Source organism: Neomonachus schauinslandi, chromosome 11 (assembly GCF_002201575.2).
Source record: "Neomonachus schauinslandi chromosome 11, ASM220157v2, whole genome shotgun sequence".
NCBI lineage: Eukaryota > Metazoa > Chordata > Mammalia > Carnivora > Phocidae > Neomonachus > Neomonachus schauinslandi.
In genome coordinates, this window is record NC_058413.1 from 32,759,179 (window position 1) to 32,786,915 (window position 27,737).

At 37.3% G+C, this 27,737-nt stretch overlaps 1 protein-coding gene across 1 annotated transcript in view; it reads right to left on the bottom strand.

Annotated features, from left to right (window-relative positions):
* Positions 1-27,737, bottom strand: part of ANO3 (anoctamin 3) — a 416,780-nt gene that overhangs the window by 289,080 nt on the left and 99,963 nt on the right. Inside the window, exon 2 of the mRNA XM_021685869.1 lies at positions 1,030-1,104. Coding sequence (XP_021541544.1) covers positions 1,030-1,104 — 75 coding nt within the window. The remainder of the gene's footprint in view (positions 1-1,029; positions 1,105-27,737) is intronic.

Genomic DNA, 27,737 nt, shown 5'->3' on the forward strand with positions numbered 1-27,737 from the left:
GGTACAGGATGATTCTAAGTGTATCGGTTCTTTGCCCTCATGATTGTTTGGCTGTCTGGCTGGGAGCTGTGGCTGATACTGCCCAGAGAATCATAAGGGTATGGTACACATGTAATAAACGTTGGGTATTATATAAGACCAATGAATCACTGACCTCTACTCTGAAACCAATGATATGTTGTATGTTTAATTAATTGAATTTAAATTAAAAAAATAAGTAAATAAAAAAAAAAGTATGGTACACATATCACTAGCCCAGAAAAGATCAAAATTCAAAGTATAGTTTCTCCTGAATGCTTATTACTTCTGCACAATCATGAAGCAGAAAAACTGTAGGTCAAACCATCATAAGTCAGGGACTGCCTATATATATATTATATATATATATAAATTATATATAATATAGATTCTATATAACGTATATTAAATATCTTACATTAAAAGTTGTAAGTGAATATCAAATGGTTTGGCAATGACCTTTAGCTAATTAATTTATTAATACTTACCAAGCTACTATTTTATAATGTGAACATTTTTTTTCAAAGATTTATTTATTTATCTGAAGGAGAGAGAGGGGGTTGGGGAAGAGCAGAGGGAGAGAATCTTCAAGCAGGACCCCTGCTGAGTGCAGAGCAGGACGTGGGACTTGATCTCAAGACCCATGAGATCATGACCTGAGCTGAAACCAAGAGACTGATGCTTAACTGACTGAGCCACCCAGGCACCCCATGTGAACACATTTCTTAAGAACAAATGGTACAAAGGTTTTTGTATGTAAGATTTTGCAAAAGACATTTCTAAGTAAATGCAATTTCACTAGAAGCTTGGGATAGAACTAAATAAATTACAGATATGAATGTGCTTTGCAAACTGCATAATAAGCTAAAGTGTCACATTGATAATTAATAACATGAATGTGATATGCAAATTAGTGTTAAATTTTCACTCCCCACAGACTGGAGTGGCTACTCCATTGTACTGAAGAGCAAAGTTGGTGGGAGCACCTGAAAATCTGCCCTCATAACTCACCTGTATTATGTTTGCCTTTGGCAGCCCACACACTCTTCTCCAGCCCACAATGAGAAGAGCACAACTTTTGCAAGCCTGTAAGAGCGAACAAAAGAGTAAGAAAAATTTTGCTTAGAAACTCAGTAGACCAGAAAGAGAATAGAAAATTATCATGAAAAAAGAGCTTTTCATGTTGACTGTAGCTGCTGTAAAACCACTATCTGGCACAGGTCGAATTAGTCATGAAGAAGTGCGTAGGAAGACACAACTTTTCAGTAAATTGCATTAGAAACTAAGCAGGTTGGGTAGGTCTATGTGCTGTTATGCAAGCTGATTTAGCTGTCAACTTTGAAAAAGTTTAGAATGGCTAGATTTTCCAATTACTTTTTCCCTGGGTGAGTAATACCCTCTTCTAATACCCTGCCCTCTCAAGCTCAAAAGCTGTATTTTTCTCTTTGTTCACTCCCTGCTCTTCTGTGCAACCATATTAAATCCACCAGAATTCCCCGAATACGACCTCTACTTCTTTGCCTCTTGAATTTTGGTCAATCTTTTCTCTGTGCCTAAAATGCCTTCTCTACCCACAAGATCAATGGAAAGTCTGCTCCTCTTTTGAAAGAAGAGCCAGCTCCAAGGCTACCTTGACAGTCACCGTTCTAAGTGATACCTCCATTTAGAAATAATCATTCCCTTTAAATCGTTCCCTTTAAATAAGCCTTCCTCCAGAAATGTTTCTAAGCCTCAAAATATACCTAATAAAATATAGTGGATAGTATATACTCAGAAACAGGAAAAATAATATCTACCTTGGAATATTGTTGTAAACATTCAAGTTTGTGTATATAAAATAGCATTTGTAATGTTAAGTTCTGGCCTAGGTCCCAGTTCATAGTAAGTGGTAGCAATCAACACTTCTTATGCTTATAATTATAGTAATTCCTTCATCTTTATCTGTATGCCTCCTTCATGAGACAATTGATTCCTTGAAGGTAGAATTCATTTGAATTCATTTCTTTATCCCTCTCCCCATTCCCAGTTAACTAATGTTTGGCACAGTGCCTTGTACTTAGTAAGCTTTTTTTTTCAATAAAAATTGCCTAAGCTTATTCGATTAATATGTAGGTGTGATGTTGTGATTTATAATAAAGAATATATATTTGGTCTTTGTCTTGTTTCTGGCACAGAGCTCCTAAAATCCTTGGAGTTTCCTAAGTGATGAGAGCATAGAATTATCTTTTGTTATGTTAATGAGATGACTTTTGGAAAGCACCTAAGGAGGGGGGGCTAGTTGCCAGGACAGCCAACCAGATGATTAGAGTTGGAACTTCCAGTCCTACCCCCTGACCTCTGGGGAGGAGAGAGTTTAGAGACTGAATTCAATCACTAATGGCCAATGATTTCATCAATCATGCCTATATAATGAAGCCTCCATAAAAACCCAAAAAGATGGGAGTTCAGAGCACTTCGGGGTTGGTGAATACTTGGAGATTTGGCCAGAGTGGCACACCTGAGAGGACATGGAAGCTCCATTCTCCTTCTCACATCCCTTGCCCTATGCATTCTTCCATCTGGCACCCCATGTGTCAACTGGTGATCTGGTAAGTAAAATGTCTGAGTTCTGTGGGCCTCTCCAGCAAATTAAGTGAACCCAAGGAAGGAAGAGATTGTGGGAATCTGTGATTTATAGCCAGTTGGTAAGAAGTACAGGTAACAACCTAAACTTGCTACTAGCATCTGAAGTCCAAGGAGGGGGTTGCTGGAAGGTCAAATTTGTAGCTCGTCCATCAGAAGCACAGGTGATAACCTGGACTTATGACTGGTATCTGGAGTTGAGTGGAGGGGAGGGGAGTCTTACAGGACTAAGCCCATAACCTATGGAATCCAAGGCTATCTCCAGGTAGATAGAGTCATAATTGAGTTGAATTTTAAGACACTTAGCTGGTATCCCAAGAACTGCTTGTTGGTGTGGGGATTCCTCCTCACACTAGAATTGGTAGCAGAACCTATTTACTAGGTAATCCCACACTTTAGTAGCATGTCAACTAAATAAAATTGGTTTCTTACAATAACAGAAATAAAACAATTCTCTAGTTTGTCCTTTATTTTGATTCTGAAGTTTGAATATTCTTATAAGGGCATGGGCTTAAGAAATTTAATGATCACCAGGTAAACATGTAATAGAGTCTATTTTATAATCCTAGAGTTTGTTTTATAATAGTAGAGTATATTTTATACTATGTTGTACAAAATGCCTTTAAATACCAGTTTATGGATCATAAACTGAAAGGGACTTGAGGACTATTTAATCTAACCCTATTTATTTCACAGATGGGCCAAATGAGATCCAGTGTGTGTTATTATGGGTTTGGTAGGAGATACAGGCTTGGTAGGAGATATTCTAAGATACGCTTGGAAGTCACAGAGCTGAGACTTAAGCCCAGGTTTCTTACCTAGCAGTTATGTAGAAGGCTATTTAGGTTTTCCAGTTGTGATATGAATATGATAAATGTGCTATTACTATAAAAAAAACAGATAAAATGATTTTGGGGAGAAAAAGACTGGAATTTTTTCCAGAATGGCCATAATAATTTTAAACTAAATATCTTCAGTTAAATCTTCAGGATTTAAGCTGAATTTGAAAAGTATAAAGAATTTGGATGGACCAAGGAGGTTACAAGGTTAATTCAAGTGTGAGAAATAATGAGTGAAAGTATGAAACTAGAATAGCAAAGGCTTTGTTAGAGGCCTGTTTGTGGAACTCAGACCAACAAATGCAGAGAATTAATTGCATAAGGAAGCCAAGAAACATGTAATCCTTGCAATCCTTGCAGTTTTGTTGACCAATCATGCAATGGTCAACAAAACTGAAATGTCTTGTCTTTTTCACTAAATCATTAACTGCATCTGAAGGATACTGAAGAGAGGCCCTAATTATTGAAAGCAAGTTTAGGAAGACACATCTGGCAATTGTGTATAGAAGATTATGTATAGATCCCCAAAGGTCATCTGGGAATTCTTTTTTTTTTTTTTAAGACTTTATTTATTTATTTGTCAGAGAGCGAGAGCACAAGCAGAGGGAGTAGCAGAGAGAGAGGGAGAAGCAGGCTCTCCGCTGAGCAGGGAGCCCAATGCGGGGCTTGATCCCAGGACCCTGGGATCATGACCTGAGCTGAAAGCAGATGCTTAACCAACTGAGCCACCCAGGTGCCCCGACATCTGGGAATTCTTAAAGGGTTGAAATTCCAATCAAGATTGTAGCAATAGAAACTCAAATACATGAATAAACATTGCAAAAGAAACATCAGAAAACCACAATTGGCTGGAGAATTGGATAAAAAGGAGAGACAGAAATAAAATAATAGTTCCTGTTAATATTTCAAGTTCCAGAGACCCGACACATGTTTTCTACTGACCAAGCGGGGAGGAGGGTCAGGTAGGTATGAGGTAGGATAGGCTTAGTTTCAGACATACTACCTTTGGGTTGAATCTGGGATGATTCAGTATGTGGGTTCCCAAGCCTGAGGGAGAGATAGGAACAGGAGATATAGACTGAGATGCTATGCCCATAAAGGTGAAGGCTGAACCTATATAAGAAATAAACTCTTGGGAAAGAAAAATAGAAAAAGAAAAAAAAGGCACAGAGGGGCCAAGACAGACTCCTGGCCAATGATCACAGCTGGTTTCAGAAGAAAGGAAACCAATGAGGAAGTGAAGAGCTATAAGTGGAGTATTTGGAAAAAAACAAAATAAAACAAAGAGCTGAAAATATATAGTGTTGATCTTGGAAGAACTCTTTATTCTAAATATAGTTGGAAAGTTTGTCCACTACGTCTATGTTTATCAATTTCAAAAAACTAGTTTCTGTGTCAGTATGTATATCTGGCCAAATGTTTCCAATCTTGTGTGAAAAATTATAGAAAGTTTAGTAAAGAATGATGAAAGAAGAAACCATATTAGACTAATTAATCCTCAGAAACACAAAAATGAATTAAAATATTTCATTAAAATTTTGGTTTTTAAGTATTTTCAGACTACTTCTAAATATTAGAAATCAAACTTGCTATTGCTGTGAAACCCCTCTCTTATGAAGATTTATAACTAAGGCAAAATTCGGCCTGTAGTCTGACTCAGTGGTAAAGCCTACACTAATCTGGTTAAATAGCCTAAATACAGTGATAAATCTGGACACCAATGTCACCAGAAGAGCTACATATAATCTTGAAAGGGAGGGCAGCCAATGTCAGAAGTCGCTGAAATGCAAAAGCTGAGACTCATCAATGTTATTTTCAAACCACTCACTGATTCAATGAATATTGATCTCTAAATCAGAATGAATTATACACTATAAATGCTAAGGCAACTTACCCTACAATTGTTTTTCTTGATTAGGATCAAAGTTGTTAGTATGATTTTTTTTCTTTTCAAAGAAATAATGCTCATTTATTCGTTAGTTCAGAATGAAAGTGAATCATAACTGACTAAGTGGCTAATCTTGGGAAGTTCACTTTTCCTTAATTTCTGTCTCTGTAAGATGAGGGGATGTTAGTGGATGATCTGAAGTCTCTAGTCTCTTATTTAAAAAAGTAGTTTCTAAATGATTGAACTGGGGTGATAATATGTTTCTTATCAAACCTTCTGCAACCTGACTTTTCACATAGTTGTAATATAGATATGGAGTAGGTATGGGATATGCAATATGATCTAAGTAAAGCACTGAATTTTTTTTTTTAAAGATTTTATTTATTTATTTGACAGAGAGAGAGATAGCGAGAGCAGGAACACAAGCAGGGGGAGTGGGAGAGCGAGAAGCAGGCTTCCTGCCGAGCAGGGAGCCCGATGTGGGACTCGATCCCAGGACCCTGGGATCATGACCTGAGCCGAAGGCAGACGCTTAACGACTGAGCCACCCAGGCGCCCCTAAAGCACTGAATTTAATCATCAGATTAAAGTGAAATTGGATCAACCCACGTGGCACATCACCAGGCTGCTAGGAAGAGACAGCCATAGGGTTTCTCTTTTATGGGGCCAAATAAGTGTTATTTGGGAGCACATTCTCTCACTACCATCTAACAAAATTAGGAATTAATTATAAAAGTTTTTAGAAATCCAATATTAACAACTGAATGAGAGGAAATCAAGACACACTTTAAATTGCAGTCATTCCTTAACATATCTAAGGAGATTGTTCTTGAAAAAGAGTGTGAAAACTTAGGAACAATTAAAGAGTACAAATTAAAACAAAATGCCATCAGATGGCCAACAATTTTTTTCTAAAAACAGTGATAATAGCCAGGGCTGGCAACATGTAGAGAAATGGGTGCTGCCATATAATGTTGATAGGACTTTAACCTGGCAAGTCCCATTTGGGAGGGGGGGGGGGCAGTTTGGCAGTAACTTTAAAAATACACATACACTTTAATGGAACAATTCTACTTCTGAGAATCTCACTTCCTGAAACACACATACAAAGCCCAAATACAGATGCACAGTGATGTTTACTGCCATATTGTGTATAAAGTTGGAAAAAAAATCATAAAATACAACTATATGTCAAAATTTTACAATCCTATGAAGGAGCCATTAAAATGAACAAGGCGAGGGTGCCTGGTTGGCTCAGTTGGCAGAGCATGTGACTCTTGATCTTGGGGTTGTGAGTTCAAGCCCCATGTTGGGTGTAGAGATTACTTAAAAATAAAATCTTAAAAAAAATGAATGAGGTGGATCTACATGTACTGATATGGAAAGATATTATTCTATATTCTTAAGTGAAAAATTAAATTTCAAAAGCTATTATACTGTGACTTCCCTAGGTGTAACCCACCCTTATGATATGTATTTACCTATACTATATAAATTAGCAAGACCATAGAGTAACGTATACATTAAGAGGTAATAGTAGTTACCTATGGGGAGTGGCTTTGGGAGGTAATGGAGAAATTTACGTTTCATTATTATAAAATTTTATATAATAGTCTGCAATTTAAGAAAATTAATTTCAAATAATAGAATAGCTTAACATGAATTTAATGAGTAAAAAAGTTAATGCTGCACTATTGTTCCTTTTTGGTGACTTTTATATTACATATGAGTCCTTCACACTAAAGCATTATATAAACATTAATCTACACTGGCTATTGCTACATGTACTTAAGCATACTATTTAAAAATAGTTTAATAGTTTGGGGCACCTGGCTGGCTCAGTCAGTAGAGCGTGCAACTCTTAATCTCGGGGTCCTGAGTTCAAGCCCCACATTGGGTGTGAAGCCTACTTAAAATAAAAATAAATAAATAAATAGATAGATAGATAAATAAATAAATATTAAAAGTGATAAGTTTAAGTCACTTAAAAAATCCTAAATGGAAATCCTGCTCTATTCTAAAAGCAAACTTAAAATATAAAAAAATATTAAAAATTAAGTAAATACTAAAGGATATTAATCCTTACAAGTAATCAAAGAAATCAAGACTATGGCATTGTATTATCAAAGCTAAAATGGATAATAATATTTGTGAGAGTTTGATCCCAAGGCACTTTTATATATTGCTGGTGGCAACAATTTTTCTTATGGTTTTATAATATCATTTATATATATATACATATATATATGGCTACGTAAAAGCTGAAAGTAAATATTTTAGAGTATTAAAAATGCTAATCTCAAATAACATTTTAGACTTGTTATTTTCTTCTCTGAACTTTAAATACATTTCAGCAGTTGGAATTCACTATCTATGTTACTTCTGTAGTGAGATAAATATAAAAAGAATGTTGAAAGTAGTATTTAAATACTACCTTAGCTTATTCATTAGAATAATCAGAGGTATTCTGGCTTTTGTCATTTTTCTTTTTTAGTGAACTCTTATACATTAACCACTTCTATATGAAGGGGCCTTTCTCTTCACTTCTCTAAATGTTGAAGTAACCTTCAGTTCATGTATAAGGAATTATGTGAGACAGATACCACATGACGACTGGCGTTTTGGCTGGATCTTGGCAGGTGCCTTCATAGCCTCTGCCCAGTACCTGATTCAGGGCTGAATCACCAGTCTCTTCCCCGCTTGGAAATTTTTGATATTAATCATTCTCCACCACCTCTAACCATACAAATTCTTCTAACAGATGCAGGGTTATTTCTATCATAGGGCTTAAAAGTGAGATGAAAATGAAGGGGGCGGAATCAGAGGGGGAGGCGAACCATGAGAGACTACGACTCTGAGAAACAAACTGAGGGGAGGGGGGGAGGGGGATGGGTTAGCCTGGTGATGGATATTAAGGAGGGCACGTATTGAATGGAGCACTGGATGTTATACACAAACAATGAATCACAGAACACTACATCAAAAACTAATGATGTAATGTATGGTGATTAACATAACATAATAAAATAAAATTTAAAAAAATGAGATGAAAAGGCAAAGGTCTATCTCGATCTCAACTTCTTTTCCTTTTGTCTGTGGTAAGGGTTTAAGGCTCTGTACAACTAGGGGGGCATAAGCATCTCTGGCCTGAATTCTTTATTCATGTCTAACACACACACACACACACACACACACACCTCTCCATCGCAGCATCACAGGCTGATACAATGACAGAGCCAAAAGAGATATTAGATCTTGTCATCCAGCAGTTTTAGAATCATGATCCTTGGAGCATTTGGGTTCTGTGTAGCTTCTCAAGGAAACCTAGGAAGGCGGAAGGCGAGAGGATGTTCAGAGAGTAGAAAACTGAGTCACCGTAGCTCTGGTTTAAATAAAAACTTCACTTTCATTTCTCATACAGCCCAGGTGCAGCCACTTTAAAAATATCTCAACCACTGATCAAGTCCATTTTACTCATTTAATAGGTTAGGAAGCAAAGTTCAGTTACTTAACCAAGGTTATAAGCCTATGGCAGAGATGGGATAAGATATCTAGATTTTTAACTCCAAATGGAAATTGGAAAGCTAATGACAGTGGTAATTCTCTGTAATTCTGAATTTTCCATGGGGTTGCTATAGCTTATGAAACTCACATTATGAAGAGGCAATTAAGAAAATGGAGAGGTAACCAGGCAACAATAGTGCCATTTTCTTAACAGTGTGAGTGATATTACGCAGGCATAGATTGCTTCTGCTTCAACTGAGCTGGTGCATATACGGGAGAAGACAGGTTGAGCATCTGAAATAGGATAGACCTTTTTCTACACACCTGTTCTGCAGAAGAATATCTATAATGAAAGCTCCAGCAGCTTGTTCTTATGTGACTGCCAAAATCTGAACAAGTAATACCCCCTGGCCGTATCATAACATAAGGCAGAGTTGGATCTGTGCTATGGCTCTAAAAAAAAAAAAAAAAAAAAAAAAAAAGTGAAGCTTAGTTGGAAAATTACATGAGTAGAATTATATGGAATCTTGTGTTTTATTCCCTCTCCCCTGGGCTTTAGTCTTCCTAATCTGCAATGAGGGGAATGAGATTGATCTCTAAAATAATTTTCAATGCTTACATACTCAGTTATGTTAGTTGAGGTGTTCTTTTTGTTTGCTTTTAAAATCGGGCTCAATGTCAAGAGGGAAAAAGCTAAAAGGAGGAAAAATATTAGCAACTGTCTTAGACACATGTTGTCAAGCATCTGTATTACTTTTTAAGAATACAATCTTAGACAAGCTATAACATGGCCATGAATATTATTTAAAAGGACGCTCTTGAATGGAATAGTAAATATACAAAACAATTTATTTTTAAATATGAGATGGGTGTGTGTACATATCACATCAATTCCTTGTGTACACCTGAACAGTTAAACCACAACTAAAGGAAAAAACATGCCCATGTGTAGACTTATCTCTCTCAAATTCATAACAATAACCTTAAGTCGGTCCTTAATGTTGACCAGCAGTCAATGTATTTCCCTGGTCATCTTATTTTTCTACTCACCAAGAAGACTATTTCATATTTTATTCCCTCACTTCAAATTCTGTCTTCTAACACCCACCTCCTCCCCACTCTTCACTCTCAGCTGATAATTTTGCTTCCTATTTCTCTGAGATTGAAGCAATCTGCAGAAAACTTCCACAGCTCCCACCCACATATTGGCATCTGTACCATATATTCTGACTTCCTGCCTGATACTCTACATAAACTGCACTCCCAGCTAAGCCCATCCCCTCTACTTATACACCAGTTTCTGTCCCCTCCACCTGCTGCAGCCCGATAATTCCTCCATCTCTCTCCTTACAGAACAAGACCAGCCTCCCATCACCATGCAAGCATTAATCCTTAAAAAAATTGGAAAGAAGAAGGAAAAAAAGCAACGTCTTTTGGATCCAGTTCTTCTGATGTCCCCCCCCCAATTTATTTGTTCCCTTTTGCTCCAAAATTCCACAAAAGTACAGTCAATAGTCACATTTCTAATTCCTCTTCTTAAATCTTCCATAAGTTTTGTGGTTTCTTTTCTTTTGCTCCATACCTCCACTAAGACTTGTACTAAAGTCACCATGTTCTCTTTACTGCCAAAATCAACAGTGGATTCTTAGTCTTCATCTTATTTGCTACATTAGGGACATTTGACATAATTGCTTGTGCTCTTCTCCTAGATACACTATCTTCACTTGGCTTCCAGGGTGGTACAGGTTGACTCTTCAATCTTACTAGATGCTCCTTCTTAATCTCTGTTGTGTCTTCCTCTCACGTCTTGAACTTTTAACTTTGGAAAGGTCTGTGACTCAATCTTTGGACCCTTCTCTTCTTTATCTTTTTTTTTTCTTCTTGTCTTTTTTCCCTACCTTTGGTGATCTAACTTGTTTCATGGTTTTAAGTTTATCTATATGCTCATACCTCCTAAATGCATATCTCACATCCAAATATCTCTCTCTAACTCCAGGCATTTATATTACATCTGTCTTTTTACATATCTACTTGGTCTGAAAGAATCATGTCCAAACTCAACATTCTTAAATGAATGTTCTGATATTTGTTCCCAGACCCAACTCAACCATAGTCTTCCCATGTCATTTGATGGGGAAAACATTAGAGGCCAAAATCTTAATACCTGTCTTTCATAACCCCCATTCAATCCACTTTCAAAGTTTATCCAGAACCTATCCATATCTTCTCATCCTCTTCCCTGCTGTGAGTCCTTTAGTGTTCTCTCTACTGACCAGCATGAAGGTAGGTTTGGGGTTGAGAGTGAGTAGACATGAGGCAGAGGAACTTAAAATGATATCCAGCTAATATGATTCTTCTACTTGAAACCCTTCAGTTAGTAAACTCCCATTTCACTAAGAGTAAAAACCTAAGTCCTTACAATTATTATATGACAATAAGCCCAACAAGGCATGAAATAATCTTGTCTGCCATTGCAGATATAAAAACACATCTATTTCAGGGAATAGCTTTTCCACATCCTTCTTTAAATGAATCTTTAACAATTTAAAAAATTAAGAGTTCATCACTGCACAAATGCTTACAAGATAAACACCTGATTATCCTTGTAAGGGAACTATAGGGCATATATAATTTGATTATGAGTTTGCACTATAGCTCTCTTGCAGTACGCTGCACTCTTTAAAATGCTGCTTTCATTTCACATTTTTTCAGTACTAATGATTCTTGTGGTTCCCCCCCCCACCCCGGTTAGTAGTGTGTTCATTTACTTTCCTTCCTAATTTCATTTTTTGCATATCTAATTCTATAAATGTTTTATAAACATGTTACCTCTCTTTTGGTAATACAATACTGATAGTCTTTAAAGGATTTTTTATATTGTTATCAATAATAAATGTCAGCTGTTTAAAGAAAAAAAAAATCCTGGATTAATGGCAGGAAGGAACTGAATTCTCCTTTTCATTTGTTCTCTGTTTTTGTTAATAGTCTGCATTATAAAATGGCATATTAAGAAAAATAGTCCCATGTGGAGCGACTTCAGTAGACTTCAGTGGGGACTTCAGTGGAGTAGACTTCACTCCTGGCCTTTCTTCCTTTGGGGAAAAAAAAACCTAGCTTATCAGGATTATGTGATTTGCAAGTTTGGAAAAACTTTCTTCTTTCTTCTCCATTTCAGTCTGTTCCCCTTTCTTCTGCTACATAATAAGGGGTCTGACACTATGGGGGTCAGGTTTCTCAGCTGTGTCACTTAGTTGACGGGCAGGTCTCAAATTCACAAGAAGAGGAAATTCAGAAGCTCATTTGGCCACACATCAAAGTCCCACTTTCTTAGCTTTCATCAATTATACAGCTGACCTTTTGATATCCATCTGCCAGTCTCTAGTGCTCTATTTCTCAACTGGTTCAGAATTCAGGCAGTGGTGAGAGAGGTGTTACCTACAGAGTCCATCAAAATCCCAACATATTCATAATGACTCAGATACTAGTTTCTAAGCATCCCATTTTTGCATGTATAGTCTGAGGGGAGGAGGGTGTAGTGGAAAGAATGGGAACTCTGGTGTCAGATAATCTTGGTTTCTAATGTCAGATGTATTACTGTGTCACCCTGAGTCAAGTTATTTAACATTATCTCAGACTCTTCCCTGATCTATACAATAGCATGAATAAGGACTTCATTGCATTGTTGTGGAGTTAAAAGAAATAGTATACATGGAGTGCCTAAAAGGAAACCTGGTACAGATGCATAATCAGAATTATTGTCTTCCCTTTATATCAATAATCCATTGACTAAATAATTGAAATCAAATCAGAAATAATGATATTTATCAGAATTCAGGAGAAAGTTATTTCCAGACTATGAAGTTGAGTGGTAGGAGGAGCATTTTGGGAAAAAAATGGCCAGTCTTTTATTCTGAACGGAAAGCAAAATAAATTCTCTTCTTGCAAAACTGAAGTAGACTAGTGAAGAAAAAAAAGGCACCAGTAAATCTGCCCAAAATTTCTATAGTGGCTGATGTGGGTGGAATAAGACGACCCTTGATTTATCCAGCCCACTGCCTGTGTTCTGCATAATTACAAGTTTTTATGGCTTCTGCAAGGATTTGTTGATCATTATATGACAACAAACCCATAAATATCTGTCTGTGTTAGAACAGTGACACTCACTGGTTATTTCTGATATTGACAGAAGTATTTCCTACTAAAAAACATCCCTTTTTAAAGCAAAATTTAAAATGATCCTCATAGGGCGCCTGGGTGGCTCAGTTGGTTAGGCGACTGCCTTCAGCTCAGGTCATGATCCTGGAGTCCCCGGATCGAGTCCCGCATCGGGCTCCCTGCTCGGCGGGGAGTCTGCTTCTCCCTCTGACCCTCCCCCCTCTCATGTACTCGCTCTCTCTCATTCTCTCTCTCTCAAATAATAAATAAATAAAATCTTTAAAAAAAAAAAAAAAAAAAAAAACTTTTTTAAAATGATCCTCATAGATGTCAGCAAGGTAAGCCAACAAGGAGATAGACAAGGATGTCTATAGCTATCAAAAGGGAATACTGAAATCATTAAAAATACTGAATATGACAAAGAAATTCACATACATACACACATGGAATAGTCGAGGCAACTGGGGTTTTTTGGCCGGAAGAAGAGAGGGCATAAGCAGCCAGTGATTGCTATCTTTAAATTATAGGATGTAACCTTCTGCATGGAGCACTGGGTGTTATGCACAAACAATGAATCATGGAACACTTCATCTAAAACTAATGATGTAATGTATGGGGATTAACATAAGAATAAAAAAAAAAGATGAAAAAAAATATACATTACAACAGAGTATATAGTCATTAGGATCCCTTTCTAAATAAAAATAAGCAATAAGAGACTAAAAAAAAAATTATAGGATGTAGTATTATAAATTAACTCTGCAATTATAACATAAATATTTGGACCAATATAGTTTTAAGAGTTATCCAATATGGACTGAGCTTCCTTGGTTGTGGCTCCCTGCCTCTAGAGATACCCAAATAGATTTGAACAGTTATTAACTGTAGTAGCCCTAGAGAGGATTCATGAATAACAGGAATTCTAGAAGATCTTTAAAAGCATTCCAGCTTCCAGTTCCTGTTACTCAGTGCAAATCCACATTTATATGACTTGTAAGCTAATAATATTTTTTTTGTAGTAAAATCTGGCTCCTTTGCTCCTATGTAAATTATGAAAGCCTGTTTTAATTGTTAAGGCCCTATTGGTTTCAGAAATAGGAGGGCTTGCCAAATCAGTGCCTTTGCTATTTTTCATCAGTGATAATTACGCACTGCAATGAAATATAATAGAAGCATCTATGACTTTTTATAAGTTTATCTATTTACTTATTTATTTAGTAATCTCTACACCCAATGTGGGGCTCAAACTCATAATCCCAAGATCAAGAGTCTCATGCTCTTCTGACTGAGCCAGCCAGGCCTCCTGCATCTACAACTTTTTATTTTGGGGATGATTTTCTGTTACCTAACCCAGAAACAGTAAGAATGACTGACCCTTTTTCTTCTCTTACCTCCTCCTAACCCCAGTAAACACTTCCAGTCTCATGGTACATTAATCTCAGGCTTACGGAGGAATGCAATCTTTGCGAGTAACTGGTAGGACTCTACCCTGAGAGCATATTACAACTTTCTCTCCCTTTTAGACTAACCAAAAACAAACAAAAAAACAACAAAAAAAACCCACCCAAACATGATTTGAATTTCAATGATTTAAATATGTTGCTTAATATTAGTCACTCCTCAAAGCATTAAAAGCAAGGGTCAAATAATCTAGGGCCAGAACCAGCCCTGGCATCTCATGTAGACATTTTCTCATTCTTATTTTAGAGATGTTTACGTAAATTCAGGGACTCATAAAGAAACTGCTTACTCGCCTACGGCAGAAGAGTTCTAATAAACTCATTCATGTAATAAGAGCTTATTTTCCTTAGGTACCAAGAACATTTTTATGTATAAATCAGTGCACATAAGACCAGTTACCAACAGAAAAAAAAAAACCAAAACAAAAACCTTGCTACCCACCATCACTTTATTACAGAGAATATTAAACTGATCCATTTTCTTTCCTTTATTAAACACATGCACATATTTAGGCAAGCAACAGCATTGGAAGCACATTTAAGTAGCCGTTTTTACCATCTGCTTTCCATTTAACATTGGAGTATGCTTATCACAGGAGAATTTCCAGTCTAATAAATAAAAAGAGAATCATCTAGAGAAAGTCAGCTCTGTAGTTTGAGAGGAGGAGAAACAATCCCAAGAAGAACATAGAGGGTGGAAGCATAGGTGAAGGCGGGAAAAGGGAGGAATTTGGCTCAAAGTACCCATTGGGCACTATTTTCTCAGAGTCATTTCCAAACAATAACACCTACAAGAACAAAACCCAGAGATATGGTGAAGGTAGCTTTGCAAATTTCAACCTGATCTGATATCTAATGGAAATAGGAGTTGATGATCTATTTCACATCTACACTTTTTATAGAATTACATATCTTTTAAATGACTTTTTAAAGAAATACCGGTAACTTTTTTTGTTGTTGTTGTTATATGCCTTTAAGTGTGATAAAATACATTTAAAGACTTTTACTGGTCTTACTATTCTCTAATAATTTCTTGGCTTAAATGAGTGTTTTTTTTTTTTTAAAGATTTTATTTATTTATTTGACAGAGAGAGAGACAGAGCGAAAGAGGGAACACAAGCAGGGGGAGTGGGAGAGGGAGAAGCAGGCTTCCCACTGAGCAGCGAGCCCGATGCGGGGCTCGATCCCAGGACCCCGGGATCGTGACCTGAGCCGAAGGCAGACGCTTAACGACTGAGCCGCCCAGGCGCCCGGCTTAAATGAGTTTTATTATTACTAAGGGAAAAACAAAGGCTTTATCACAAGGGGGTTATAAAAAAATGTGTTGGAGAAATGACAGAAGTGGCAGGCTGTCAACTGGTGAGATCTACACCCTTCGCCTCAGATATATTTCTGTCTCTTAAAGATATGCAAAGAAAAAAAGGCATGAGTTATTTTTCAGTTTTTAAAACTTCCAGAGGAGAATTAGAAATCAAACTGTTAAGTCATAGTCATTCTATTTCAGGAAGGGGCAAAGGCATTGTGTAGGTGGTGAAGTCAGAGAATTAGGCAGATTGCAGTTCTGTCGGTTTTGTTGTGTGACCCTGGGACAGCGCTTACTCTACCGTGCCTTCTGTTTCCCCACTTGGAGGGAAGTGATGATCGTTAAAATAACAATAATAATGACAACGAGAATAGTGCCTTCACAAGGATTCAGTGCGCCCCCGTGTTATATAAAGCACTAGCACAGTGGCTGTTGGACGTGAATCCTGAAAAACACAGGGTCCGCAGAAGAGCTCAGTGGTTCTCCCACCAGTTTTATAAATTCAGTGTGTAAACTGTGATCAGAGTACTGATCATACTTTCAGCATAGGTCAGCTTCTGACCCCCAAGAAAAGATCATAAACCGTAACTTCTAAAACTGTGGATAACAGTCCTTTAAAAACATTTTATTTCCACAGAGCCCACTTTCCACTCCTGTTCTTTCAATTTCTTTCTTTTTTGTGGGGGGAGGGGCCAGGGAGAGGGTGCAAGAGAATCTTAAGCAGGCTCCACACACGGCATGGAGTGCTACATGAAGGACCTTCCTAGAGGTCCCACAACCCTGAGGCGTGACCTGAGCTGAAATCAAGTCAGCCGCTTAACCGACTGAGCCACCCAGGTGCCCCTCAATTTGTACTTTCCTCTCCACTTCTCCAAAATGTGCCATCTTCCTGGGGCCTCCTCCAACAACCACACAGAGACTCTCCCATGAAATGCAATCACAAATATTGGCAACATACGGTAGCAAGAATATTTAGGTAAAAAAAAAAGGGGGATATTTAGGTGTATAATGTGAAAATCCCAGCTCTCTCACTTGAGTGGGTTATTTAAGAATCTTTAAATTCTATCTGAATATATTTCCATAACACAACCTCTAACTCCCCACCCTGGATTTCTTTTATTACAAAGTAAAAGAATGAAAAACAAGAACAGAACAACAGCAAAAAATAAATGGAATCCTTGGACCTGCTCTACACAGAAGCTGGTTACACCAAAACAACAACCTCCCCCCAGATGAACAAACAAACAAACAAACAAAAACAAAACCAGAAACTACAGAGACATAGATAGCATAGTTTTCTAGCAATGTAAAACCTAGATCCAGTTGGGAACAACTGAGCCAAGAAGTTGGGGGGGACAAAAAAGACATTCCAATGATAGAATGGCAGAATGAGTTTCAGAGCAATATCATCAGTCACTTTTATTTTTCTATTTAAAGGGTAGGTATTATCATGAATTGCTACAACCAATCATGCTTCATGTTCAGGGTTCTGGGAGACAGCCCCACTTTCCTGAGCACATTGTCTCCTCCAATCTGCAGGAAAATGCCTTGTGAGCAAGTACGAAAGAGAGGATGCTTTTGCATGGGCAACTAATAGTTTCTGCCCTACCTAACTACTCAGTCGTTTCTGCCCTAACCAATGAACTTGAACCACAAAAGGCATCTATTTAAAAACTTCTTGTGGGATGCCTGGGTGGCTCAGTCGGTTAAGTGTCTGCCTTCGGCTCAGGTCATGATCCCAGGATCCTGGGATCGAGTCCCGCATCAGGCTCCTTGCTCAGCGAGGAGTCTGCTTCTCCCTCTGCCTGCCACTCTTGCTGCTTGTGCTTTCTCTCTCTCTCTCTAATAAATAAATAAAATCTTTAAAAAAAACAAACAAAAAACTGCTTGCAAATGCATTTATTTTTTAAGACAAGGGGTACAATCTACTGTGTAACATTTGAAGGAAGAAATTCCTCTCTGGTGAAGACCCATTTTGATAAAACTTGGAACAAACTTTCACCTGCTTTGTCATCTTATATAAAGGAAGATACATGCTACCAAATTTATAGTCATTGTAATATTTAAGAAACCTTTTAAACTGAATATCTAGTGAAAAGTCATGCAATAATTCAAAAGCAACTCACTCTTGGAACCCACAGCCCCACTTCATAATAGGGGTTACTGGGGATAAGTCTGCTTATTGACGTGAGTCAAGAAATGTTGTGTGATGATATAAGGGCTATAAAGATGGTTGACTTCATTCTTACTCTTTAAGATAAGTCTTTTTTTTTTTTCTTTCTCACAAATGTTGGTGCCAAAGGTTGTGGAATTTAATGAATATAAAATAGCTCACACTTCCAAGGTAAACCATGGTAAGCCCCACAATAAATTTTAAAGCAGGATTTATTTTAACTTAAGGTACATGATTGGGCTTTGGGGATTTTTTTAATCTCTTAAGTTATATTCAGGACTTTTGTGTATGAGTATATATGCATTTGCTTCTGGGGAGTTGATCCATAATTTTCATCAGGTTTTCAAAAGGGCTGGGGACATCTAATGATTTCAAGCTACTGCTTTAAATTGCTTATCAGCAAAATGCTGATGGATACATTTCCTCTGATCACTGTAAAATAAATCATAGCTGGACCAAACTGACCTTGAAAATACCTCTATGTATTTATATATAGTTTTGATTTCTATATATTGTATAGTTACCTACACAATAATTCTTTAGCACAATGAGATTTGAGAAGCACTGAGTAGCATCAAGGCAAGGACAGTATATAAAGATGCTTTGATTTCCAAACATTTTTTGCACACAAAATAAGTATTATTTCCCTAGTAATGAATGAATAGAAGGGAGCACATTTACACTCTTGAGTTTTTAAATCAGTCATACTATGACTTCTAAGGCATTTGCGGTTTAGCATAACTTCCAGAATCTCTACGTCACTTCAGCAAGGTCATGCAGAAAGTTCTAAATACACTGCATACCATTCACAGACCACGGGGTTCTCGGAATACTTCCTGAGGTCTACCCATACGTCCACCTCCTTTTCATCCCTATATTGTATGTGTAAGCACAAAATCAAAGCATAGATTTTCCTAGAGGTCCCTAGAATCCTCAGTCAAAGCTTATGTTTGTGCTCCAATAGCACAAACATTCTCAGACTCTCCAAACCTTCCTAAATATTTATATTAACCTCCTACTTAGGTTCCTGCCAGAGAAGAAGACAGTTTGAATCCTAGTATCATACCACCTTGTTTTGTGCATTCCTCTCTTTTCTTTCTCACACTTCACAATAGTGCAGAGTGTACATTTTTCTCTTTTTCTTAGTATTTGCACAGGGACTTTCCTTATACAGCATTTTAAGATCTATCTACTCCTTATATGTTTCTGTCTGCTAGTTATGAGGCAAGTTAAGAACTAGAAAGTATCAAGAACAAAAATGTCAATAGATATGTTTACTTATGTGATTGAATGAGAGCACGGTATTAGTGTGTTACATCTTAGTTCAATGGGTATTTTCAAGTTAACATACATACGTGGTATGAGAACACTGTGGCAATTATTCCTTCAAACAGCTACAGGAACTGTGTAACAACTCCTGACATCCTGGCAAAGGAACACATGTCAAAGACACTAAGAGACAAACAGTGGGATAACCCATGATGTTACAAGTATCAGAACCCAGTGGAACCTATGGCAACAGAATACAGCATCAGGCTACCTGTTTCCCATTATTATGTTCCAACACACATATTATTCATTTCCTCACTTACTTAGCTATGATTAGGTGCCAGCTTCTGTGGAGGTTCCCAAGTTGCATAAAATTGGAGTTGCCCTCATAAAGCTCATAATCATCCCCATCATTATTTAGATCATTTGTGTCGGGCACTGTACTCATACTAATCTTGAAAATGGGTACTATAATTACCACTATTTTAAAAAAGAGGTAACTGAGGTACAGTCAGGTTGCATACTTCACAGACACACAAGAGATTAGTGATAGAGATAAATGAATGCCTTATACTCTAAAATTCATGCTTTTAAGTAACTTGGAGCTTGTCTATGTATACACATCGTTATAATGGAAGGAAAGAAGTAATAATGACCAAAAGAGAAGTATAGATAAAGCATTCTGATGAAATTTCAGAAAACATATTATTTTTTAGAGGGGCAGGGTGAGGAAATACTTTGTGAAGAACATGTTTTGATTCGTATCTCCAAGATAAAAAGGTCTCAATTGTAAAAATAAGTGAGGTATCTCCCAAAGTAGAGAGGACTATATGAGCAAATTCTTTGGGGAGGGAGGCGGGTGGGAGGGCATGGAAGCCAACATAAAATTTCATTTGGCTGGCATATAAGTCTCATCAAAGGAAAGAGAATGGAAATAACATTCTTGAATATGCTCCTCTGTGCTAGTTACCATGCTGTGTATTTCACACAATGTACCTCATTTTATTTAATCTTTACAATAACTCAGTGAAGTAGGTATATTAGAGTTTTAACAAAATAAATAATTGACAAGATGACAGAGAAAACATATTATGGTGAGACGTTGAAATCAGAGTTAATTATAAAGTCTGTGTTCTTTCAGAAATATCATACATTATATCATGAAAAAAAAAATCCTAAGGACAAATTTAAAAATGGAAATTGGACAGGGCCTTGGGTAGGGCCTTGAATTCCAAGATGAAAAAATATTGCAGTTAACTTTGAAGATAATCATGAGTCATTGTTGGCATTTCATAGCTATACCTTGGATTTCTCTGTATGTCAGAAACACGTTAGTCATTAATTGATTAAATTTGTCATCAAGAGCCAAGGTCAATAAATTCTAAACTGCATTAATTGAAACTTGTTCTTTCAGCTAAACTTTAAGTTCCTGAGTCATAACTCCCATGCAACAATCAAACAAATAAGAAAATCAAAATACTTAGTAGGTATACATTCATGATGAAAAAACTTGTCATCAAATTACTCACAAAAAGTAAAATAAAATGGGCAGTAGGATGGGTTCATGAAATGAAGCTTTAATGTACTATTTATATAAATAAGACTAGATCTTAGCTTTGGTGGAGGAGGTAGCCACCTCCTTGTCAATAGCCAAAATCTACCACTAAAATGTCACTCCTTATTTATACCCTTTCAGTTGTTTTTTCTGAGAAACGACCCTTTGGATTAATCCAATAAAAGCAATAGTTAGGAGCACAATTTGTGCACGTAATTGTGTAAAAAAAAAAACTGTGCAAAAAAAAAGAAAAGAAAAGAAAAAGAAAAAAGCAATGTGAGGATATACCCTAAAATATTAATGATGATTCTTAAGGTGTCTGACTTATGGTTAATTTTGATTGCTTTTTCATGATATATTTTTGCATTTAGAAAATTTTGTACAATGAGCACATACTATGCTTATGTTGAGAAAAAAAAAAAGAAAGACATACAAAATGGAGGGAGTGAGACAGAGACCTAACTGAGAGTCCAGGGAAGATAGACTCCCTCCTCTTCTCTTCCTCTATCCTTCTATGTTTGGCCAGCTCTGGGTATAAAACTTGGCACATGATACACCTTAAATGTAGATCAGGACAGAGGATCCATTCCACAGCTGATTCCCAATCTCACTACAAAATGTCAAACCACAGAACCTAAACCTAATATGGACATTTGGGAAGCAATTTGACCTAACAGGTCATCAGTTTATTCTCAAGTTGTAATTAGCATGATTTAATATAGAACATACTATTTTTCGCCCTGGAGAAAGGCAAAACTCATTAGAGTTGTTAAGTGGGGACTGGAATGTGACTCTATGTTAAGTAATTTTTTACAGCTTATTTCTTATTCTCGAGACCAAGGATCCATGACTCTGCCTCATGATTTATGTCAGTAAAATGCTTTGGATCTTCAGAGTATCAATGATCATATGTCTTAAACTTTAAACTCAGAAATGCTATCTGATCATTTTTGATTTGTGTAGATGTGTATGTAAAAAAACCCCAAATTTTCAAATTTTGAAGATCACATCAAAATTTAACTATACATTTAAAGATCACTTTAATGGGAAAAAATGCATTCTTAAGAAAATTAGATTTTTGGGGGGGGGGGTGGCACCTGGATGGCTCGGTTGGGTGTCTGCCTTTGGCTCAAGTCATGATTCTGGGGACTTGGGATTGAGTCCCATGTCTGGCTCCCTGCTTGGCGGGGAGCCTCCTTCTCCCTCTTCCTCTGCTGCTCCCACCGACTTGTGCTCTCTCTCCTTCTATCTCTCTGTCAAATAAATAAATAAAAATCTTAAAAAACCCAGAAAATTAGATTTTTGTTTTTTATATCAAACACTTATCGCTCAAATATATTGGCCAATATTAATGCACCAAGTGAGTATCTTTCTGTAAGAAGTACGTCGACAACTAAAATTTTATCTCACTATATTTTTCTTAATCATCTTATCCAATTTTCCATCCCTGAGTCTATTTTTCAAAAATCTGAATTATTCCTAACGTTTGTTATTCAGCAGGCCAAGCATACACTTATCTTTTTTCAATTTGTATTTCTTTTAATGCCTTACTTCATAGCACAAATGAAAGCCCTAGATAAATCATTTAAATAATAAACTTGTTTTGGGAGAATCCTTTATCTTCAGTAAAGAAAGCAGTTGATCTGTATGTAATAAAGGCCAGACATACATTTGGACAGAAGGTGAAATATAGTTGTTTAATCAGAATATGGAAAATCATCATAACAAAGTTTTAATAAGCAGAACATAGCCCAGTTGAATGAGAAATATCTGAGTCTTTAGGAGGGTTTACCAGTGAAGAAGAGGGAGAAGGCATTTCTGATATAGAGGGAAACCATCAGGTACAATTACTTTAGCAGTAACTTTAATATCATAAATATAATCATTTATATGCATAAATGCATGCAAAATATGCAGGGTTATAAATCTAGTGGAAAGTACATAACAGAAGCACAGACCTTTTTCTCTAACCATATGCAATTAATTATTCCTCTGGATTCTATGCTGCTCCATGGTACGTTGTTTCCTTGTTCTATATTCAGTGACTATCACCAGGCCATCATGCCAGCAAGAGTTGATGTTAATGTCTTAGCACGAAAATGTGCCTTTTTCATATTTTAGAAGCAAACAATTTCACTTGAGTATTAGACATGTTTGCAAATAATGTTATAATAGTTGCCTTTGACATTCCTAGAACATACAACCTCTAAAGACTTCTATAGCCGTGGCCTGCCTTTGCCATTTTAGTGCACGTCTTCCTGAATTTTGCTGCCAGCATCCGTGTCTCTCTGCCTGAAGGGTTTCTCTCACCATCTGTGCCTATTCCATTGGTGTGAAAAGCAGGCTCGGAGTTCTAGGGAATTAGCATCCCTGGGAACATCTCTCAACTAATGAATAATGGGTTTTAGTAGATAAATACCCCGGGTCCTTCGCCCTTGGGGTGCCCTTGGGGTTGGTGAGGCATGTGTGCTATGTCATTTCTAAATCACCTGGGATCCAGAGCAGGACCAAACTACAGATACCCACAATGGTGACTTTATTACTTTATTCGATTTTTCTGTTTCCTGTCTTACTTTTCTGCTTCCCTACCCTCACTCCCTGGAAACACCTCTCAAAAGAATTATAATAATTACATTTAATTCTTTGTCTCAGAATCTGATAACTACTCATCAGAGACTCATGAAACATCAGGGCTACTCATTCTAAACTTGGCTAGTAATCACTAGGCAAATCACTAGGCAAATCACTAGCCAATTTGTTGACAAATTGATACATCATGTCCAAAGTCAAAGTCCTGGACTAGGCACTTAAACCAGCTCCTACTGACTTCCCTATACCTAATATTATCTCTACAGCCCTGTCAAGATAGCCTTCCATAAATCAGTGACTCTTTCTCCTTTGTCCTCCATATCCAATTAACAACCAAATTTTGTCAATGGTATTTCCAGTATGTGCCTAGTGTCTGTTACTCCCTTCCCTTTCTTTCCTGTTATTACTTTAGTTCAGCCCCCATTATCTGACACATCAGAAACTTAATCTGTATTGTTTGAGGTAATGAGGTGATTTTTGCTCTGAGAAGAGCTCATACGTAAATAACCTAATCTCTATTAATGATACAACCATGTCTTAAATTATCTATATAATTTATAGATTTTTATATATATATATATAAATCTATATAATTTATAGATATATATCTATATCTATCCAATAATCTAAAAGACTTGGTAAACTTTTTCTCTACGGTTCATGCTTGTACCATTTTAAAAAAATGGCCACAAATTCTTTGACCCTTTTCCCATTAAGAAATGTAAATCCACATTTTGTTCTCTTCGGTTCTCTGTGACCGATCTGATGAAGTACAGATGTAATAATCTATTGGCCCAAGTAGGGAGAGATTGGCAGATACAGACGCTTCCTTCATCTGGGAATAGTCATTCATGGCTATTGTGAAAAGTGTGATTTCCATGGAGCCACCACAGTGAGAAGCATAAGCCATAGAGAGGCTCAAAAAGATGAGGCATTTTGTAGGAAGAAAGAAGTGCAAAAGCCATTTTGGAAGTGGACCTTCCAGCATCAGTCATCTCAACTGGGGCCATATGGATTAGACACAAACTGTCCAGCTAAAGCCTTTCTTAAATTCCTGACCCACAAAACCTGCTGGTTTCACTCTAGGGCAGTTTTTGTGCAGAAAGAGATAAAGGGTGCAGTCCCCATATCCAATCCAATGAGTCCTGTTAGCTCGCCTCCAAAATATATCTTGATTCTGCCCGTCTCTCATCACCTTCTTTGCTCTTCTAGTTCCAAACAGAATCGTGTTTCATCTAGACTAATACAAAAGACTTTGAATTATTCTTCCTGCTTTTACCTTACCATTTATTCCCTTCATAGAAGCTACAAAATAATTTAAAATGTTAAATCAGATAACACTGCTTAAATTTCCACTGACGTCTCACAGCAGTTAGAGTAAAACTGCTTATGATGGATTATAAAGACTGACACTGATGACCCACACTTACCTCTCTGATCTACCACTCTCTTTCTTAGTTACTCTGCTCTACCTATATGCCCCCCCTTTTTAAAAGATTTATTTATTTGAGAGAGAGACAGAGCATGAGTGGGGGGAGGGGCAGGGGGAAGGGAGAGAGAGAATCTCAAACTGACTCTACACTGAGCTCCGAGTCCGATGTGGGGCTCAATCTCAGAACCCTGAGATCATGACTTGAGCCAAAATCAAGAGTGGGGCGCTTAACTGACTGAGCCACCCCGTTGCCCCCCTTCCCCCCCATATGCCCTTTTTGATGTCTCTGGAATGCTGTAAACTCATACATGTCCCAGGGTCACTGGGTTGTGATTGTCACCTTTACTTGGAATAGTCTTCTCCAGTTCCTCACTGATTTGCTTTTTCTCATGATTCAGTTACCTGCTCAACTACTGCCTCTTAAGGAGAGGACTTCCCTGACCACTAGATTAAATTGCCTCTTTCTAGTTAACATTATATATGCCTTTAACCTGTTTTGCTTTTTTTTTTTTAAGATTTTATTTATTTATTTCACACAGAGAGACACAGCAAGAGAGGGAACACAAGCAGGGGGAGTGGGAGAGGGAGAAGCAGGCTCACTGCCGAGCAGGGAGCCCAATGCGGGGCTCAATCCGAGGACACTGGGATCATGACCTGAGCCAAAGGCAGACACTTAACGACTAAGCTATGCAGGTGCCCCTGTTTTGCTTTTTGTAGCCTTTATCACTATCTAAAATTATTTGTTTACTTACTTATTGTTTATTTCTCCCTTATTAAAATGCAGTGTCTATAAAAAGAGACTTAAACTGTCCACTTTGCCTCTGTATTCCTAAGGCTTGATGCATTGCCTAACAGAAAGTGGAGACTCCATAGTTGTTGAATGACTGTAATGTGAAATAGGTTAATGTAATATCCCAATTTAGAATCTATTTCCTAGGAAACTTTTCTTAAGCTTTGACTGGATTGAAATCTATCAGAAAAAAACAGAGATTGTGCTCATTTACAATCCACTTGATGCAGCTTCCCGGGAGGTCTTTTGCGGGCAAATATATATTGCAGAGCAGATCCACTGCACCATTTAATTAAACATTCTTTAATTTAGAAACATCCATGTTGACTAATTTAGTGTTATCCAGTTGGAAAGACAATATTCCCCTCTCCTCCTACCCTGCTGCTTTCCAGACATGATACAGATTCAAGAGGGCGATACTGGACTGCTTGAGATGTTTGCATTCGTTATTGCTCTAGGCACACAATGGCCAATGAAATTGATCTGAAATTTGGAAGGAAGACAGAAGCAGGGAAAGTCTACCCATCCATCCACTCTAGTTTGTGTTCATTATTACCCAAGCTAGAATGAAAGGCTCTTCTCGGCCTGTTAGAAAAATTAAAGAAAGCAAGCAAACTAGGGATCCTTTTGTACCCACTGATGAAAAAATGACAATTTAAGAGTCTAAATTTATGTTTTCTCCTGTAGGCACTTTCTTAGAACATTTAAAAAAAAAATAGTGAAAAATTCCACTTTACTGCCTGCTAACATCGGGTCCATTTATGCCTTTCTGAACCACCACTCTCTCAAATGTCAGCAATAGTGAATAGCTGTGAAGTAAACTTCCACTTCTTTATCTTTTTTTTTAAGATTTTTAAAATTTATTTGTCAGAGAGAGAGAACACAAGCAGGGGGAGCGCTAGGCAGAGGGAGAAGCAGACTCCCCTCTGGGCAAGGAGCCCGATGTGGGACTCTGTCCCAGGACCCTGGGAACATGACCTGAGCTGAAGGCAGAGGCTTAACCCTCTGAGCCACCTAGGCATCCCTCTAGTTCTTTATCTTAAAAGCAAATTAGGAAAAAGGCAGGCTGATGGTTTCCCCTCAGGAAGGTTTCCCCTTAGGCAGTTTCACTGCCCTGTGATAGGTAGAGTATAGCCAGCCCCCCTCTCTCTGGCCTCTTCTGCCTGCATCCCCTTTTCCTCCTGGGCTTTTAGACTCCTGGCCCAAGACAAAAATATTCTCAGCAGGAAGGAGGGCTACTCTCTGCCTTCCACAATCATCTGATTAATTTTATGACAGCATCAGTCTACTCTCTGTGGTGTGAACAGATCAAAATATATATGGAGAAGAAAATGGAAGGGAAATTGAATCCACAGAGTCCACAGGACTCTTCAGAAATTAGCATATTCTATTTGACAGAGTTCTCCCTTGGTTTCAGTAGCCAAATAGAGAACAACTTGGACTTCTTTCTTACAATTGAAAGAAAATAAATCTGAGTCTCAACCCATCCCTGGCCATTGATCCCTTTTTGATATTTGGGTAAGTCACTTATATTTTCAGAGCTCTAATTTGCTCATCTATTAACTGGTTCCTATCAGGTTTTTTGCAAAGCTGTATAAAATAGTGGTTGGGAGTAAAAGCTTAGAAATATCTACTGCCTGGGTTTAAATCTTGATTTCGCCAATTATTAACTTTGTGACTTTGGATAAGTTGCTTAACTTCTCTGTGCTTCTATTTCTGAATTGGTGGGAAAGCATCTCAAATATTCACAGACCTAATCTTACCTACTATACTAATGACACAGTAATCAGGTGGATAATGTAAAAGCAAACACATTGTGTTTTCATCCATTTATGTACAGTTCATTTGTTATAAACTCCTTTCTGCTAAAAATCTACATGTCTCTTTGTCCAGGTTTCCCCAAAGGAAAATAATCTAAGCAAAAAGTCTTAGTAGATTCTGGAAGAAAGCTAAAGACACTTAGAAGATAAGCTGCGAGTTATGTCAACAATCCAAGAGCTTCTACATGATCAAGCAATAATAAATATCACCAAATGAGCAAAAAGAGTTCTGGCATCTTAGGAGCTCTATGTTTATCATGGACACGGAAGCCTGCCCACACTGTCTGGTATCCTTACTGTGCAGAGTGCTGTGTTCACAG